The following is a 20230-nucleotide window of genomic DNA, read 5'->3' on the forward strand; positions in this document are numbered from 1 at the left end:
AGGGATGTTAGTGTATGGATATTAGTGTAGGAATGTTAGTGTTTTGGTATGGATGTTAGTGTATGGATGTTAGTGTGTTTGTAGGGATGTTAGTGTATGGATGTTAGTGTGTTGGTAGGGATGTTAGTGTATGGATGTTAGTGTGTTGGTAGGGATGTTAGTGTATGGATGTTAGTGTGTTGGTAGGGATGTTAGTGTATGGATGTTAGTGCATGGATGTTAGTGTGTTGGTAGGGATGTTAGTGTATGGATGTTAGTGTGTTGGTAGGGATGTTAGTGTATGGATGTTAGTGTATGGATGTTAGTGTGTTGGTAGGGATGTTAGTGTATGGATGTTAGTGTGTTGGTAGGGATGTTAGTGTATGGATGTTAGTTTGTTGGTAGGGATGTTAGTGTATGAAAGTTATTGTGATGGTAGGGATGTTAGTGTATGGATGTTAGTGTGTTGGTAGGGATGTTAGTGTATGGATGTTAGTGTATGGATGTTAGTGTGTTGGTAGGGATGTTAGTGTATGAATGTTAGTGTATGGATGTTAGTGTGTTGGTAGGGATGTTAGTGTATGGATGTTAGTGTATGGATGTTAGTGTATGGATGTTAGTGTATGGATGTTTGTGTATGGATGTTATTGTGTTGGTAGGGATGTTAGTGTATGGATGTTAGTGTGTTGGTAGGGATGTTAGTGTATGGATGTTAGTGTGTTGGTAGGGATGTTATTGTATGGATGTTAGTGTATGGATGTTAGTGTGTTGGTAGGGATGTTAGTGTATGGATGTTAGTGTATGGATGTTTGTGTATGGATGTTAGTGTATGGATGTTAGTGTATGGATGTTAGTGTATGGATGTTAGTGTATGGATGTTAGTATATGGATGTTAGTGTGTTGGTAGGGATGTTAGTGTGTTGGTAGGGATGTTAGTGTATGAATGTTAGTGTGTTGGTAGGGATGTTAGTGTATGAATGTTAGTGTGTTGGTAGAAATGTTAGTGTATGAAAGTTATTGTGATGGTAGGGATGTTAGTGTATTGATGTTAGTGTGTTTGTTGGGATGTTAGCGTATGGATGTTAGGCTATGAATGTTAGCGTATGGAAGTTAGTATTTTGGTATGGATGTTAGTGTATGAATGTTAGTGTATGGATGTTAGTGTATGGATGTTAGCTTATCGATGTTAGTGTTTTGGTATGGATTTTAGTGTATGGATGTTAGCTTATGGATGTTAAAGTGTAGGTATGAATGTTAGTGTGTTGGTAAGGATGTATGCTTATTGATGTTAGTGTGTGAGTTGGGATGATAGTGTGTGGTTATGTTAGTGTATGGATGTTAGTGTGTTGGTAGGGATGTTAGTGTATGGATGATAGTGTGTTGGTAGGGATGTTAGTGTATGGATGTTAGTGTGTTGGTAGGGATGTTAGTGTATGGATGTTAGTGCATGGATGTTAGTGTGTTGGTAGGGATGTTAGTGTATGGATGTTAGTGTGTTGGTAGGGATGTTAGTGTATGGATGTTAGTGTATGGATGTTAGTGTGTTGGTAGGGATGTTAGTGTATGGATGTTAGTGTGTTGGTAGGGATGTTAGTGTATGGATGTTAGTGTGTTTGTATGGATGTTAGTGTATGGATGTTAGTGTGTTGGTAGGGATGTTAGTGTATGGATGTTAGTGTATGGATGTTAGTGTGTTGGTAGGGATGTTAGTGTATGAATGTTAGTGTTTGGATGTTAGTGTGTTGGTAGGGATGTTAGTGTATGGATGTTAATGTGTTGGTAGGGATGTTAGTGTATTGATGTTAGTGTGTTGGTAGGGATGTTAGTGTATGGATGTTAGTGTGTTGGTATGGATGTTAGTATATGGATGTTAGTTTATGGATGTTAGTGTGTTGGTAGGGATGTTAGTGTTTTGGTAGGGATGTTAGTGTATGGATGTTAGTGTGTTGGTAGGGATGTTAGTGTGTTGGTAGGGATGTTAGTGTTTTGGTAGGGATGTTAGTGTATTGATGTTAGTGTGTTGGTAGGGATGTTAGTGTATGGATGTTAGTGTTTTGGTATGGATGTTAGTGTGTTGGTAGGGATGTTAGTGTATGGATGTTAGTGTATGGATGTTTGTGTGTTGGTAGGGATGTTAGTGTATGGATGTTAGTGTATAGATGTTAGTGTGTTGGTAGGGATGTTAGTGTATGGATGTTAGTGTATAGATGTTAGTGTGTTTGTAGGGATGTTAGTGTATAGATGTTAGTGTGTTGGTAGGGACGTTAGTGTATGGATGTTAGTGTTTGAATGTTAGTGTGTTGGTAGGGATGTTAGTGTATGAATGTTAGTGTGTTGGTAGGGTCGTTAGTGTATGGATTTTAGTGTGTTGATAGGGATGTTAGTGTATTAATGTTAGTGTGTTGGTAGGGATGTTAGTGTGTTGGTAGGGATGTTAGTGTATTGATGTTAGTGTGTTGGTAGGGATGTTAGTGTTTTGGTAGGGATGTTAGTGTATTAATGTTAGTGTGTTGGTAGGGATGTTAGTGTGTTGGTAGGGATGTTAGTGTATTGATGTTAGTGTGTTGGTAGGGATGTTAGTGTTTTGGTAGGGATGTTAGTGTATTGATATTAGTGTGTAGTTAGGGATGTTAGTGTTTTGGTAGGAATGTTAATGTATTGATGTTAGTGTGTTGGTAGGGATGTTAGTGTATGGATATTAGTGTAGGAATGTTAGTGTTTTGGTATGGATGTTAGTGTATGGATGTTAGTGTGTTTGTAGGGATGTTAGTGTATGGATGTTAGTGTGTTGGTAGGGATGTTAGTGTATGGATGTTAGTGTGTTGGTAGGGATGTTAGTGTATGGATGTTAGTGTGTTGGTAGGGATGTTAGTGTATGGATGTTAGTGCATGGATGTTAGTGTGTTGGTAGGGATGTTAGTGTATGGATGTTAGTGTGTTGGTAGGGATGTTAGTGTATGGATGTTAGTGTATGGATGTTAGTGTGTTGGTAGGGATGTTAGTGTATGGATGTTAGTGTGTTGGTAGGGATGTTAGTGTATGGATGTTAGTTTGTTGGTAGGGATGTTAGTGTATGAAAGTTATTGTGATGGTAGGGATGTTAGTGTATGGATGTTAGTGTGTTGGTAGGGATGTTAGTGTATGGATGTTAGTGTATGGATGTTAGTGTGTTGGTAGGGATGTTAGTGTATGAATGTTAGTGTATGGATGTTAGTGTGTTGGTAGGGATGTTAGTGTATGGATGTTAGTGTATGGATGTTAGTGTATGGATGTTAGTGTATGGATGTTTGTGTATGGATGTTATTGTGTTGGTAGGGATGTTAGTGTATGGATGTTAGTGTGTTGGTAGGGATGTTAGTGTATGGATGTTAGTGTGTTGGTAGGGATGTTATTGTATGGATGTTAGTGTATGGATGTTAGTGTGTTGGTAGGGATGTTAGTGTATGGATGTTAGTGTATGGATGTTTGTGTATGGATGTTAGTGTATGGATGTTAGTGTATGGATGTTAGTGTGTTGGTAGGGATGTTAGTGTATGGATGTTAGTGTATGGATGTTAGTGTATGGATGTTAGTGTGTTTGTAGGGATGTTAGTGTATGGATGTTAGTGTATGGATGTTAGTGTTTGGATGTTAGTGTATGGAAGTTAGTGTATGGAAGTTAGTGTATGGATGTTAGTGTATGGATGTTAGTGTATGGATGTTAGTGTATGGATGTTAGTGTATGGATGTTAGTGTATGGATGTTAGTGTATGGATGTTAGTGTGTTGGTAGGGATGTTAGTGTATGGATGTTAGTGTATGGATGTTAGTGTATGGATGTTAGTGTATGGATGTTAGTGTTTGGATGTTAGTGTATGGATGTTAGTGTATGAATGTTAGTGTATGAATGTTAGTGTGTTGGTAGGGATGTTAGTGTATGGAAGTTAGTGTATGGATGTTAGTGTATGGATGTTAGTGTATGGATGTTATTTTGTTGGTAGAGATGTTAGTGTATGGATGTTAGTGTGTTGGTAGGGATGTTAGTGTATGGATGTTAGTGTGTTGGTAGGGATGTAAGTGTGTTGGTAGGGATGTTAGTGTATGGATGTTAGTGTATGGATGTTAGTGTATGGATGTTAGTATATGGTTGTTAGTGTGTTGGTATGGATGTTAGTGTGTTGGTAGGGATGTTAGTGTATGGAAGTAAGTGTGTTGGTAGGGATGTTAGTGTAGGGATTTTAGTGTGTGGATGTTAGTGTGTTGGTAGGGATGTTAGTGTAGGGATTTTAGTGTATGGATGTTAGTGTGTTGGTAGGGATGTTAGTGTATGGAAGTTAGTGTGTTGGTAGGGATGTTAGTGTAGGGATTTTATTGTATGGATGTTAGTGTGTTGGTAGGGATGTTAGTGTATGGATGTTAGTGTGTTGGTAGGGATGTTAGTGTATGAATGTTAGTGTGTTGGTAGGGATGTTAGTGTATGAATGTTAGTGTGTTGGTAGGGATGTTAGTGTATGGATGTTAGTGTGTTGGTAGGGATGTTAGTGTGTTGGTAGGGATGTTAGTGTATGAATGTTAGTGTGTTGGTAGGGATGTTTGTGTATGAATGTTAGTGTGTTGGTAGGGATGTTAGTGTATGAAAGTTATTGTGATGGTAGGGATGTTAGTGTATTGATGTTAGTGTGTTTGTTGGGATGTTAGCGTATGGATGTTAGTTTATGAATGTTAGCGTATGGAAGTTAGTATTTTTGTATGGATGATAGTGTATGAATGTTAGTGTATGGATGTTAGTGTATGGATGTTAGCTTATCGATGTTAGGATTTTGGTATGGATGTTAGTGTATGGATGTTAGCTTATGGATGTTAAAGTGTAGGTATGAATGTTAGTGTGTTGGTAAGGATGTTAGCGTATTGATGTTAGTGTGTGAGTTGGGATGATAGTGTGTGGTTATGGTTGTTAGTGTGTGGGTAGGGATGTCATTGTGTAGATTAAGATGTTATCTCTTTATAAGACTGATATTTGTTGTATTTCAGTAGAGTCTAGATCTCTTTATAAGACTGATATTTGTGATATTTCTGCAGGTAACAAAAGACGCACGGGGATGTCGTTTGAAGAGACAGTTGTTAACAAAATCATCGAGTCCTACAAACAACGAACAACTTTAAGTCGACCAGTCTTAAATTATAACGACACTCTCCAGGTGGCCTTCGCTATACAGTTGACACAGATTATGAGTTTGAACGAGCAAGATCAAGTACTCACACTCAATATATGGGATCAGAAAGTAAGTACTCACACTCAATATATGGGATCAGAAAGTAAGTACTCACACTCAATATATGGGATCAGAAAGTAAGTACTCACACTCAATATATGGGATCAGAAAGTAAGTACTCACACTCAATATATGGGATCAGAAAGTAAGTACTCACACTCAATATATGGGATCAGAAAGTAAGTACTCACACTCAATATATGGGATCAGAAAGTAAGTACTCACACTCAATATATGGGATCAGAAAGTAAGTACTCACACTCAATATATGGGATCAGAAAGTAAGTACTCCCACTCAATATATGGGATCGAAAAGTAAGTACTTACACTCAATATATGGGATCAGAAAGTAAGTACTCACACTCAATATATGGGATCAGAAAGTAAGTACTGACACTCAATATATGGGATTAGAAAGTAAGTACTCACACTCAATATATGGGATCAGAAAGTAAGTACTCCCACTCAATATATGGGATCGAAAAGTAAGTACTTACACTCAATATATGGGATCAGAAAGTAAGTACTCACACTCAATATATGGGATCAGAAAGTAAGTACTGACACTCAATATATGGGATTAGAAAGTAAGTACTCACACTCAATATATGGGATTAGAAAGTAAGTACTCACACTCAATATATGATATTAACTTAAAAATTGCATTTTATTAATGGGATCGTATAGTGATACTACACGAAACATATGAAATTATCTGTAATATTACACTTAATATTTAGTATTAGCTTTCATTCTTAATATATGCTTTATCTGTAATATTACACTTAATATTTAGTATTAGCTGTCATTCTTAATATATGCTTTATCTGTAATATTACACTTAATATTTAGTATTAGCTGTCATTCTTAATATATGCTTTATCTGTAATATTACACTTAATATTTAGTATTAGCTGTCATTCTTAATATATGCTTTATCTGTAATATTACACTTAATATTTAGTATTAGCTGTCATTCTTAATATATGCTTTATCTGTAATATTACACTTAATATTTAGTATTAGCTGTCATCTATATTATAAAGTAGAATGTGAGTTGTATGTATGTATGTATGTATTTATGTTACTTATAGACATCAAAACCGCTTGACCAATCTTGATAAAACTAGGCAGGAATGTTTCTTGGGTACTAACTAAGACCGTAGTGTATGTATTGTAGCCCTAAAACAAACCTAGATCCTCAACAAAAAAAAAGTTGTCCGACTCTATTAAAGCTATAGTATTTATGGATCTAGGCCATGGTTAACAATGTTGACATGAGAAAAGATCGAAAGGATTTAGACCTAGATCTAATTTTAAGAAATACACTTTTCGCAGATAGTTTTTTACTTTGACACATGAAAATAAAAAGAAGATCCATTGATTTAATTATTTAATAAAATTAACCTTCAATTTTGTGTTTCAAAAGCATTTTTTACATAAATTAGTTCCTGATATCTGTGACTCCAGATTTCCTGGCGAACATTCTTTCATTAGACATTACCAATTGGTTACACATTAACACATCTCTCTACTGATTCTATCCCTAGGTCTAGGTCTAAAACTCTTATTGAACTCTAAGATGATAAAACTTCTTTTCGCAAAGATAGTTTTGTGCTTTAACACATAAACATACTAATTATTGTCCATTAATTTCATATTTTAATCAATTTAACATTCAAATTTGTTTTTCTAAAGCATTTTTAATACATTCGTTCGCTGTTCGCTAAAGTTGCGTAGCCGTGTTGAGATATGCCTATATTCATTCATGAAAAAAGGTCACGCATGCGCAACACAGAATGAACTCTATAAAAGCCAATTTTTAACTCTAGATTAGTGTAGATTTAGATCTATGTCTACCTCAATATCTACTTTATACTTTAACACATGAACATACAAAATTAAGTCTATTCATCTCAAATTTTAATCAAATATATGTAGGCCTACAAGCAGATGTTTTAATTTCAAAAAATGGATTTAAGCCTATTAGCTATTTTTATTTGATAGCTTCATTCACACTATTTTTACATTGACACATTCGCTTTACTTATTACATTATTATTTCGTTTAAATGTGACTATATCGACAGTAATGCGCAAATAAAGACCCGCGGGTCGCGGGTAACATATGTCTAGTTCTTAATATATGGTTTTTCTGTAATATTACACTTAATATTTAGTATTAGCTGTCATTCTTAATATATGGTTTATCTGTAATTTATGGCCTCCTTCAGTTGCGATTATGGATCATCTTAAAGAAATGAGATGAATCCCTGGACATTAGCTGTGGGACGGTCGGAACGATATCACCCTCAAAGCAGTGCCCCACCTCTCTACGCAGTAAATCTTTCAAAAGTGCCGATACAGTTTGGGATCAACGGATTTGCATGAAGGACGATCGGGACACGGATATGAGCGAGAAAAAGGGGAACTAGTTCGTGTGTGGCATTAGGGCTGTCTTTATACGGGGGAAAGGCGGCCTTAAACTCACTGCCCGCTTCCTCTTCCGTGCTCTAAGGGAGTAATTCTCAGAATGGTTCGATACCAATGGAGTTTCTGATTCGGGATCAGCAGAGTCGCAGGCTCTGTCAGGGTGTAGACCTGTGTGCTACCTATTGCTAAGGGTTGCCGACTCCTGCTTTTTCCTCAGCGTTGACTCATGAAGCCTTTTCAAGTTTGGGTATAGCAAGGCATCCGAGGTTTGAATTCAGAGTTTTCCTTTTTTCTAGGTGGGTAGCCAGCCAAGGCTAACGAACCCTTACTGCCCAAAGCTTACTTGCTTAGTCGCCTGTTACTAGCCTTTGCCCTTTTCCTGTTAGTGGAAAAATTCCGCCGCAATCCATATCTGAGACGCTCGTGACGGCCAGTGGCTGGACCGGTGTCAGAGGCTATTTAAGAAGGATGCAATTGTATAAGTAGTGTAGTGATTATATCCATGACCACTTCTGGCAAAACAACTCTATGGAAAAGGAAATACTTATCTGTAATGCTATTTGTAGCGGCCCCCAAATTGGAATAGCCGCTTTTAGTTTTGTGTGGTCTGTCTGTCCGTCGTCCGTCTTTATATAGGCATACAGTTGCTACCACATCTTTATATAGGCATACAGCTGCTCCTAATCTTTATATAGGCATACAGTTGATACCAATCTTTATATAGGCATTCAGTTGATACCAATCTTTATATAGGCATACAGTTGATACCACATCTGTATTTAGGCATTCAGTTGATACCAATCTTTATATAGGCATACAGTTGATACCACATCTTTATTTAGGCATACAGTTGATACCAATCTTTATTTAGGCATACAGTTGATACCACATCTTTATTTAGGCATACAGTTGATACCAATCTTTATTTAGGCATACAGTTGATACCACATCTTTATTTAGGCATACAGTTGATACCAATCTTTATTTAGGCATACAGTTGATACCACGTCTTTATTTAGGCATACAGTTGATACCACATCTTTATTTAGGCATACAGTTGATACCACGTCTTTATTTAGGCATACAGTTGATACCACGTCTTTATTTAGGCATACAGTTGATACCACGTCTTTATTTAGGCATACAGTTGATACCACATCTTTATTTAGGCATACAGTTGATACCAATCTTTATTTAGGCATACAGCTGCTACCACGTCTTTATATATGCCAGCAAAACTCTGCACTTGCAGTTTGAGTTGTAGTGCATTATAAAGTTAATGATCAAAATAGAATAAACCACACCTCCCTTCCAAAACAAAAAAAGGAAATACTGTGAAGTTTATAATTACTGTACAAACATTTTGTCTTACATTGTAACAGTTGTACAAACATTTTGTCTTACATTGTAACAGTTGTACAAACATTTTGTCTTCCTTTGTTACAGTTGTACAAACATTTAGTCTTACATTGTAACAGTTGTACAAACATTTAGTCTTACATTGTAACAGTTGTACAAACATTTTGTCTTCCTTTGTTACAGTTGTGGTTTGATGCTCAAATTAAGTGGAACAAGTCCGAATATGGAAACGTCTCATCTGTCCGAATACCATGTGAGCACATCTGGACTCCTGATATAAAGTTGCATAACTAGTGAGTTGAAATGTTTAAATCATTTACCTACAGTTTAAAGATAGAATAACTTATTTGTAGGTAAAGAGCAAACATACACAATACACATGACTATATCAGATGTGATATTATTTATCTATTTCATGAATACTTAGCTCAGAAATCCCATGCTAATTAATGCAAGGCAATGTATATAAATAACTCGATAGTCTGCAATGCAATGTTTATGTTTAACTTAAAGTAAAACTTTTGTTTTGCATAACTTTGATCTATCAGCTTCACACTTTTTTTCATATCTCAACATAGACCGAATGTATATATACTTGGTTCAAATTAAGTAATATGTCTTTTTTTCCTGGGGCTGAGAATGCTGATGCAAAGTATTTATTTAGGATGTTAGCTTTAGTTTCATTCTCAAAGTGTGTTAAGGATTCTTCTTCTTTGAATGGTGCTACTCTTGTTGTTTCCATTTTCTTAAACTTAATGTGTGACCAAAAGGTTTTCATTCTTATCTTTAGATATTACATTGTTCATGTATTCACTCTGCAGCTGTCTGCTGACTTTTTGGATTAGGTGTTTAATTTTAATATACTTTTTGTAAACTCTTTCTGCCTTAGTTTCTTTAAATTTCCTATATAATTTTTCCTTCTGTTTGCAAAGCTTCTCTAATCTTTTATTAAACCAGCATTTATTTATTTTGTTTGATGAGTTGGTATATGATTTTCTGTTACGTTAAGATAGATTTTATCAAATTCCAGAGGTCATCAACAGGTTGGTTAATGACTAGATCTAAATATATGACGCGTAGGACGTTATCATCTTATTTCTTGAAGGAACGTCTGTATTTTATAAGATAAGATAAGATTGCTAATGACTGTTTCATTTTTAAGTTTAAAATTGACTGGGGTATATCTAGATATGTGTTTAATTAGTGGATAGTTGGTAGATGTTAGTATAACTAGCCAGAGCAATTTCGTGATAGCATGGTCGAGAGGCTAAGTACGCTTGAACTTGGCTTAGCTTGGCTACCTATGGAGGGTGCTCGAAGTTCGACACCCCCTTCGAGCAGAGCCGTGTTTACTGATCGTCTAAAGGGTATCTCCCAGATACCCCCTCCCCTGTTGGTTTACGATTGGTGAATGAGGTCCATTATATCTATTAGACTCAAATAGTAGTTAGGTCTCTATTAAAATCTAGAATAAATCAATTTATCTGACTTAGCATCTATTATTATGCCGAGACTACAAGTATATAGATCTAGACCTATATTATGTGTAAGTGTGATCTAGATCAATCCAGTTAGGCAGAGTGTCCTAAACTAAAAATGGTTAAGTTATATTAATTAATGGAAATAATGCATCTATAAGTTCTATCTATAATTTAGCCTTAGTTAAATAGCTTTTTAAGGAATTTGGTTTTGATTTTAATACATATAGTCTATTAGCATAAATACACTGACCAGGGCTATCTTAACGGGAAAGCCAAAAATCTTCTACCCTTTGTTAAAGTCTTTGAAACTTATAGTATTCATTGGGGTAGCCAGGAAGGGGGTTAAACGCCCCCCCCCCCCCGAAATGAAATCTCCCCCGCAAGGGGGGTGATCGGAATTTAGTGACTGATTTGTTGCTTTGATTTTGTTTTTTTATGCGAGATTTTAATACTAAACCATCACTTGCCCCAGCGCAGCCAAGGGGATTTTGAGTTTAAAAACCCCTACCAAGGGGTTTTGCACTCAAATCCCCCTCTTCTATAAAACAAAACAACAACAAAAAAAAAAAAGAATGCAAACGACAATCCCCAAATTCCATGAGCATAGCGAAGGAAGATTATTTTAATTTGAAAACTACCTCCGAAATTTATGATAAAACCCCCTCTTCAATATAAGACTATCCATACATCATATACCAGATTGTATGAGCGTAGCCCAAAGGGGTTTTGTGTTTAAGCTAAAAAAAAACCTCTTCAATATAAATATAACAAATTAAAGACCCAAAATTCTATGAACGTAGCTAAGCTAAGAGTAGTTTTGAGTTTAAACCCCCCCACCTCTGAGTTTTTTTTTATAAGTTTAAAACCCCTCCTGGTGGTTTTGAGTTTAAATACCCCCATACAGAGAGTTTCAAAGTCGAAAACCTCTCTCTTCAATTTTATTCTAAAGCAAACTACAGTCACCAAATTCTATGAGTGTAGCTAAAGGGGTTTTGAATTAAATTTAGTTTAAAACCACCCAAAAAATGATTTTGACGATAAAACTTCCCTTTTCGATATAAAATCTAAAGCAAACTACAGTCCCCTAGTTCCAAGAGCGTAGCCAAAGATGAATCATCGAATTTACCTGCCGGTCCAATTCAGCCTACTAGATACTAGAATTCGCAGGTCAATCCATGTTGGTTTTTTTTTTTTTTGGGGGGGGGGGGGGAACATATTATTATTGTTCTAAGTAAGAAAAAAAGCAGGGGGGGGGGTTTCATGGGAACAAATTAACGGTGGTTACCCCTGGGTAATTAATACTAGTATTATAGACAAACACAAATTAACGGTGGAAACCCTTGGGTAATTAATACTAGTATTATAGACAAACACAAATTAACGGTGGAAACCCTTGGGTAATTAATACTAGTATTATAGACAAACACAAATTAACGGTGGAAACCCTTGGGTAATTAATACTAGTATTATAGACAAACACAAATTAACGGTGGTAACCCCTGGGTAATTAATACTAGTATTATAGACAAACACAAATTAACGGTGGTAACCCCTGGGTAATTAAGACTAGTATTATAGACAAACACAAATTAACGGTGGAAACCCTTGGGTAATTAATACTAGTATTATAGACAAACACAAATTAACGGTGGAAACCCTTGGGTAATTAATACTAGTATTATAGACAAACACAAATTAACGGTGGAAACCCTTGGGTAATTAATACTAGTATTATAGACAAACACAAATTAACGGTGGTAACCCCTGGGTAATTAATACTAGTATTATAGACAAACACAAATTAACGGTGGTAACCCCTGGGTAATTAAGACTAGTATTATAGACAAACACAAATTAACGGTGGAAACCCCTGGGTAATTAAGACTAGTATTGTAGACAAACTCAAATTAATTAACGGTGGAAACCCCTGAGTAATTAAGACTAGTATTATAGACAAACTCAAATTAACGGTGGTAACCCCTGGGTAATTAAGACTTGTATTACAGACAAACACAAATTAACGGTGGAAACCCCTGGGTAATTAAGACTAGTATTACAGACAAACTCAAATTAACGGTGGTAACCCCTGGGTAATTAAGACTAGTATTACAGACAAACACAAATTAACGGTGGAAACCCCTGGGTAATTAAGACTAGTATTATAGACAAACACAAATTAAATTCAGTTTTGTAAGTAGTTTGTACCAACAACAACACATAGAATGTCCGCACTTTTTTCACTGTGTCTATCTTTTCCAGCTTCCCTCTGACTATCTTTTCCCACTACCCTCTGTCAATCTTTTCCCACTACCCTCTGTCTATCTTTTCCCGCTTCCCTCTATCTTTTCCCGCTATCCTCTATGTTTTCCTGCTACCCTCAGTCTATCTTTTCCCGCTACCCTCAGTCTATCTTTTCCCGCTACCCTCTGTCTATCTTTTCCCGCTACCCTCTGTCAATCTTTTCCCGCTACCCTCTGTCAATCTTTTCCCACTACCCTCTGTCAATCTTTTCCCGCTACCCTCAGTCTATCTTTTCACACTACCCTCTGTCAATCTTTTCCCACTACCCTCAGTCTATCTTTTCCCGCTACCCTCAGTCTATCTTTTCCCGCTACCCTCTGTCTATCTTTTCCCGCTACCCTCTGACAATCTTTTCCCGCTACCCTCTGTCAATCTTTTCCCGCTACCCTCAGTCTATCTTTTCCCGCTACCCTCTGTCTATCTTTTCCCGCTACCCTCTGTATATCTTTTCCCGCTACCCTCTATCTTTTCCCGCTACCCTCTATCTTTTCCCGCTACCCTCTATCTTTTCCCGCTACCCTCTGTCTATCTTTTCCCACTACCCTCTGTCAATCTTTTCCCGCTACCCTCAGTCTATCTTTTCCCGCTACCCTCTGTCTATCTTTTCCCGCTACCCTCTGTATATCTTTTCCCGCTACCCTCTATCTTTTCCCGCTACCCTCTATCTTTTCCCGCTACCCTCTATCTTTTCCCGCTACCCTCTATCTTTTCCCGCTACCCTCTGTCTATCTTTTCCCGCTACCCTCTGTCTATCTTTTCCTGCTACCCTCTGTCTATCTTTTCCTGCTACCCTCTGTCTATCTTTTCCTGCTACCCTCTGTCTATTTTAACCTCCGTGACCTAATTTAGCTTAAAATATTCCATGCTTTACAGAAGTCATTAAGTTTTACTATAATGGACACTGACATTACGTAAGTCACATATCTATTCCCCAGTGCCGATCTACGACTAACTGCCCACCGTGACGCACTGTGTATTATAAGTGAGGATGGCAGCGTCTACAACGTCCCTCAAGTTGTCTACAGGAGTTCTTGTCCCATTGATGTCTATGTCTTTCCATTCGATGTCCAGAATTGCACGCTCAAGTTTGGCTCCTGGACATACGATGGCAATAAGGTGGACATTATATTTTATGATAATAAGGCTTACATCGATTTAACAGAGTTCATAGAGAGCAGTTCCTGGTAAATTCATTTATTCAATAGCATCTTTAGTTCATGTCTGTTCTAGCATCTTTAGTTCATGTCTGTTCTAGCATCTTTAGTTCATGTCTGTTCTAGCATCTTTAGTTCATGTCTGTTCTAGCATCTTTAGTTCATGTCTGTTCTAGCATCTTTAGTTCATGTCTGTTCTAGCATCTTTAGTTCATGTCTGTTCTAGCATCTTTAGTTCATGTCTGTTCTAGCATCTTTAGTTCATGTCTGTTCTAGCATCTTTAGTTCATGTCTGTTCTAGCATCTAGTGCAGTGTTTTGTACTTCATGTCTGTTCTAGCATCTAGTGCAGTGTTTTGTACTTCATGTCTGTTCTAGCATCTAGTGCAGTGTTTTTTAGTTCATGTCTGTTCTAGCATCTAGTGCAGTGTTTTGTACTTCATGTCTGTTCTAGCATCTAGTCCAGTGTTTTGTACTTCATGTCTGTTCTAGCATCTAGTCCAGTGTTTTGTACTTCATGTCTGGTCTAGCATCTAGTGCAGTGTTTTGTACTTCATGTCTGTTCTAGCATCTAGTGCAGTGTTTTTTAGTTCATGTCTGTTCTAGCATCTAGTGCAGTGTTTTTTAGTTCATGTCTGTTCTAGCATCTAGTGCAGTGTTTTGTACTTCATGTCTGTTCTAGCATCTAGTCCAGTGTTTTGTACTTCATGTCTGTTCTAGCATCTAGTCCAGTGTTTTGTACTTCATGTCTGTTCTAGCATCTAGTCCAGTGTTTTGTACTTCATGTCTGTTCTAGCATCTAGTGCAGTGTTTTTTAGTTCATGTCTGTTCTAGCATCTAGTCCAGTGTTTTGTACTTCATGTCTGTTCTAGCATCTAGTGCAGTGTTTTTTAGTTCATGTCTGTTCTAGCATCTAGTGCAGTGTTTTTTAGTTCATGTCTGTTCTAGCATCTAGTGCAGTGTTTTGTACTTCATGTCTGTTCTAGCATCTAGTCCAGTGTTTTGTACTTCATGTCTGTTCTAGCATCTAGTCCAGTGTTTTGTACTTCATGTCTGTTCTAGCATCTAGTCCAGTGTTTTGTACTTCATGTCTGTTCTAGCATCTAGTGAAGTGTTTTTTAGTTCATGTCTGTTCTAGCATCTAGTGCAGTGTTTTTTAGTTCATGTCTGTTCTAGCATCTAGTCCAGTGTTTTGTTATTCATGTCTGTTCTAGCATCTAGTGCAGTGTTTTGTACTTCATGTCTGTTCTAGCATCTAGTGCAGTGTTTTTTAGTTCATGTCTGTTCCAGCATCTAGTGCAGTGTTTTTAGTTCATGTCTGTTCTAGCATCTAGTGCAGTGTTTTGTACTTCATGTCTGTTCTAGCATCTAGTCCAGTGTTTTGTACTTCATGTCTGTTCTAGCATCTAGTCCAGTGTTTTGTACTTCATGTCTGTTCTAGCATCTAGTCCAGTGTTTTGTACTTCATGTCTGTTCTAGCATCTAGTGCAGTGTTTTTTAGTTCATGTCTGTTCTAGCATCTAGTGCAGTGTTTTTTAGTTCATGTCTGTTCTAGCATCTAGTCCAGTGTTTTGTACTTCATGTCTGTTCTAGCATCTAGTGCAGTGTTTTGTACTTCATGTCTGTTCTAGCATCTAGTGCAGTTTTTTTTAGTTCATGTCTGTTCTAGCATCTAGTGCAGTGTTTTGAACTTCATGTCTGTTCTAGCATCTAGTGCAGTGTTTCCCAAAAAGTTTCGTTAACAAAACACTTGTCACTTCTGAGGTTTTAGCGAAACACTTTGATTACTTTGTAGAGAGGTTCATTCACGTGGTGATCTACTAGTGATTTAGTCCAGTAGTTCGTGCAACACCTTTTCAGATCTCGCGGAACACTTGGTTCCGCCGGAACACAGTTTGGGAAACACTGTTCTATCGTATACATAAGATAGTGTTTCTAATCTCTCTCTCTCTCTCTCTCTCTCTCTCTCTCTTTCTCTCTTTCTCTCTCTCTCATATATATATATATATATATATATATATATATATATATATATATATATATATATATTACATTAATATGACATTGAATTTAAAATTCGGACTACCTGTTATACAGGCGATTATAAGAAGTCCAACATAACTTTGTATATTGCAATGAATTTTCCCCATGTACAATAGGCCTCATGCTAATTTTAGCACACTGCCTTCAGACCAAGCAAGCAAAACTTTACGCTAGCTTTTCACCTCGACTTAATTCCTCTAAATAAGAATGTTTACCTCAGACTAAACTTATCCTTATCGTATTCCAAACAGAAGTCTTGCCGCCTATACAATTTGCTTTTCCGTTAGTTCTTTATTTGTTTTCGAGTTCACTTTTGTTGTTTACAAATCTTCTAGAAAGTCATTCCGTTTGTCTGGTTGGCCACTTGTATTCCCCGCTTCCCTTTTCGATCTAGTTATGGATTCTCGATGAAAATACACGAATCAATCAAATAATTAACCTATTTGTTAATCAATTTGTCTCAATTAATTTATTTTGTTTTACAGGGAAAACATAATCCAACGGTGACTGGCGACCCGTACTATTAATCACAATAATCTAGACACGTAGGTCGTGTGTTACACATTTGAAACTAACAATGGACTATTAGAAACTTCTATTTTAATTTAATTTTTAATTGAATTGACACGTCGCCCTTTGACCATAGAGGCCCGAGTTTAATTTCAGACTTAACCTTTTTTTTAACCTTTTAACAATGCGCAAGTCAGAAGACGTGTAAAAGTGGCAAGACCAGGAGAGTCACTTAAGCAATAGTGCACAGTCATCTGCCTGAGTAACTTAAGCAATAGTGCACAGTCATCTGCCTGAGTAACTTTAGCAATAGTGCACAGTCATCTGCCTGAGTAACTTAAGCAATAGTGCACAGTCATCTGCCTGAGTAACTTAAGCAATAGTGCACAGTTATCTGCCTGAGTAACTTAAGCAATAGTGCACAGTCATCTGCCTGAGTAACTTAAGCAATAGTGCACAGTCATCTGCCTGAGTAACTTAAGCAATAGTGCACAGTCATCTGCCTGAGTAACTTAAGCAATAGTGCACAGTCATCTGCCTGAGTAACTTAAGCAATAGTGCACAGTCATCTGCCTGAGTAACTTAAGCAATAGTGCACAGTCATCTGCCTGAGTAACTTAAGCAATAGTGCACAGTCAATCTGCCTGAGTAACTTAAGCAATAGTGCACAGTTTCCTCAGCAAGTTCCATCCAAAAAAAAGGTCAACAAAAATGACCAATACAGTGACAAAATACAGTGAAAAATACAGTGACAAAATACAGTGACAAAATACAGTGACAAAATACAGTGACAAAATACAGTGACAAAATACAGTGACAAAATACAGTGAAAAATACAGTGACAAAATACAGTGACAAAATACAGTGACAAAATACAGTGACAAAATACAGTGAAAAATACAGTGACAAAATACAGTGACAAAATACAGTGACAAAATACAGTGACAAAATACAGTGACAAAATACAGTGACAAAATACAGTGACAAAATACAGTGATTTGACAAATTCTAATTGTGCTTTCGAATCGCTCTTAAAAATATAATTTAACCGAGAAATTAAACGAATTCTACTTTTTTGAACAACAAAACATTTATAGTATCGCAAATATAGGGTTCAATTTGAGTCATTCGAAATGATTGATTGAGAATAATTGATGCAATGTCACTCAATATTAGCCAGTTTTTTAGAACTATTTTTATTTTACTATCTATATGAATCATTTACGAATTCTTCTCTCCTCTATCTCTCTCTTTCTCTGTCTCTCTTTCTGTCTCTCTCTCTTTTTCTCTCTCTCTCTCTCTTTCTCTTTTTCTCTCTCTCTTTATCTCTCTCTCTCTTTCTCTCTCTCTCTTTCTCTCTCTCTCACTCTCTCTCTATCTCTCAATTTTTTTCTCCCCCCCCCCTTGGTCCATATTGATCAAGTTTGTATGTTTATATCAGGGCTATACTGGATGTTCCAGCGTATCGACTCAATAAGACCATGCCCTGCTGCCCAGGACTGTTCTGGATCGAGCTTCAGTACCACTTGGTGTTTCAAAGACGATCAGCCTTGTTTAATTACATCTTGATACTGCCGTGTATTCTATTGACCACAATAACTCTAGTCTTGTTCTTTATACCTCCAGAGTCTCCTGCTAAAATGCAACTAGGTAAGAAATATCTACTTAAGTTGTTCAGGGTCAGAGATACTCATGGATTGGTTGAAATTAAACTTCTAAATGGTTCTGTTCTTAGATACTCATGGATTGGTTGAAATTAAACTTCTAAATAGTTCTGTTCTTAGATACTCATGGATTGGTTGAAATTAAACTTCTAAATAGTTCTGTTCTTAGATACTCATGGATTGCAGACTTGGTCCTATAGCCAATCAAGTAGATGGTAACTCCGATATATAGACGTATCGCCTTCTGTTGTACACAGACGTATAAGCTAAGCCATTGAAGATGACATTAGCCATAAGTAATGGTATCAGTCTGAGCAATCCAATAACCACTTTAAACATTTTTTTGCAAAGGCAGAATGCCTTGTAGTGTTTCACATAATCTACCTACTTTCTACGTACTTTCTACCTACTTTCAAATGAGAAGCCTAAGGTAAATAGCTGCTGCTTTTTTATAGTTCTTGCTGAAATATCCACAAAATCCAGGAAATCCTTATGAATTATTCGTGTTCAGTATCTTGTTCTGTGTCCAAAGTTGTAATCTGTGATTGTGTACTTTTGTATTATGTGTATTAAGATCACTGTGTAAATATTTGTACCAAGCTTATATCAAGTCACTCCGTCTGTCTGTCTGTAAGGTCTAAATTTTGTATTCGTTTTTCTCCTATGTCCTTTTTCGGATGAAGTTAGCACATTATTTATTGTCAATGAGAATACAGGAATATATTAAACATTTAAAATTAATTAATTAATTACTAGACGGTGACTATAATTATGTAGAGACTTAAGCCATTCGTCAAACACTTAAAACTAATAATAAGAACTTGAAAAACTCAGTGGCGAAACACCTCGGCCTTTCATCAAGGAGGCTCTAGTTCGAATCCAGACTCGAACAACGTCAAATAAATGTTTACCTCTTGTTTATCAAAGCGCGAGGTAACTCTTGTCAACATGTTCACTAGCAGACGTATTAAGGTCGCGAGACCAGGATAGTAGCTTAGGCCATTGTGTACACTTATCTGTTTGCCTATCTAATTAAGTTTCATCTAAAATAAAGTTCAACCTAAATGACCAACAGGATAACAAAATATATATTTGACATCATTGTAATGGAGGTGCTTGGCTTCCGAACCGAGAGGTCCCGGCTTCGAAGCCCGGTGAAGACTGGGATTTTTAATGTCGGGATCTTTAGAGCGCCTCTGAGTCCACCCAACTCTAATGAGTACATGACATGAGTTGGGGAAGAGTAACGGCGGTTGGTCGTTGTGCTGGCCACATGACACCCTCATTAAACGTTGGCCATAGAAACAGGTGACCTTTATAGATGGCAAGGTCTGAAAAAGGAACTATAACTATATTGCCTTTGGATCCCACTTGAAAATAAAAGGTTCAAACGTAATATTTATTCTTTTGGAGAACAAACCAATAAGGTATTGAAAATGTATCGATAAATTTTGAGTCATTAATTTTTTGCTTACAAGATTGATTCAAAATAATCGATGCAATGTACTCAGTATAATCAATCTTTTTTAAATTATTATTTTTTTGTTTAACTTTTGTTTTGCAATAGAAATGTCATATATGAAACATTGAGAGTTAATCTCTACATTATTGATACTCAATTGAAGATCAATTTCTAGAAACAAAGGCTTAAAGTTTTCATGAAATAAATTAAAGAAAATCTGTTTTGACTTGTAGTTTTGTGACATTCACTTTGAGAATCCCATCAAGTCCAGAGTTTCTCATGGCTGATTGTGTCTCACTTAACATTTGAAAATTGTTCTTTCATTTTACCCCCCCCCCCTTTTTTCCCCAGGTTTAGCGATTTTTATTGCATTCTTCGTCTTGCTGAGATTGTTAGAAAAGAATTTACCCCCTGGCACGTCAAGAATGCCTTTATTAGGTAAGTGATTGTAGCACTATGTCATGAGTCACTCGTGATTGTAGCACTATGTCATGAGTCACTCGTGATTGTAGCACTATGTCATGAGTCACTCGTGATTGTAGCACTATGTCATGAGTCACTCGTGATTGTAGCACTATGTCATGAGTCACTCGTG

The 20230-nt window shown here is 36.7% G+C and overlaps 1 protein-coding gene across 1 annotated transcript in view; it reads left to right on the forward strand.

Moving 5' to 3' along the window:
- The window catches only part of LOC106067947 (neuronal acetylcholine receptor subunit beta-3-like), a 93034-nt gene that overhangs the window by 61956 nt on the left and 10848 nt on the right, over window positions 1-20230 (forward strand). Inside the window, exons 3-7 of the mRNA XM_056019654.1 lie at window positions 5037-5239; window positions 9205-9314; window positions 13739-13987; window positions 17951-18159; window positions 19987-20073. Coding sequence (XP_055875629.1) covers window positions 5037-5239; window positions 9205-9314; window positions 13739-13987; window positions 17951-18159; window positions 19987-20073 — 858 coding nt within the window. The remainder of the gene's footprint in view (window positions 1-5036; window positions 5240-9204; window positions 9315-13738; window positions 13988-17950; window positions 18160-19986; window positions 20074-20230) is intronic.

This window comes from Biomphalaria glabrata, chromosome 2, assembly GCF_947242115.1.
Source record: "Biomphalaria glabrata chromosome 2, xgBioGlab47.1, whole genome shotgun sequence".
In the NCBI taxonomy this organism is placed as follows: domain Eukaryota; kingdom Metazoa; phylum Mollusca; class Gastropoda; family Planorbidae; genus Biomphalaria; species Biomphalaria glabrata.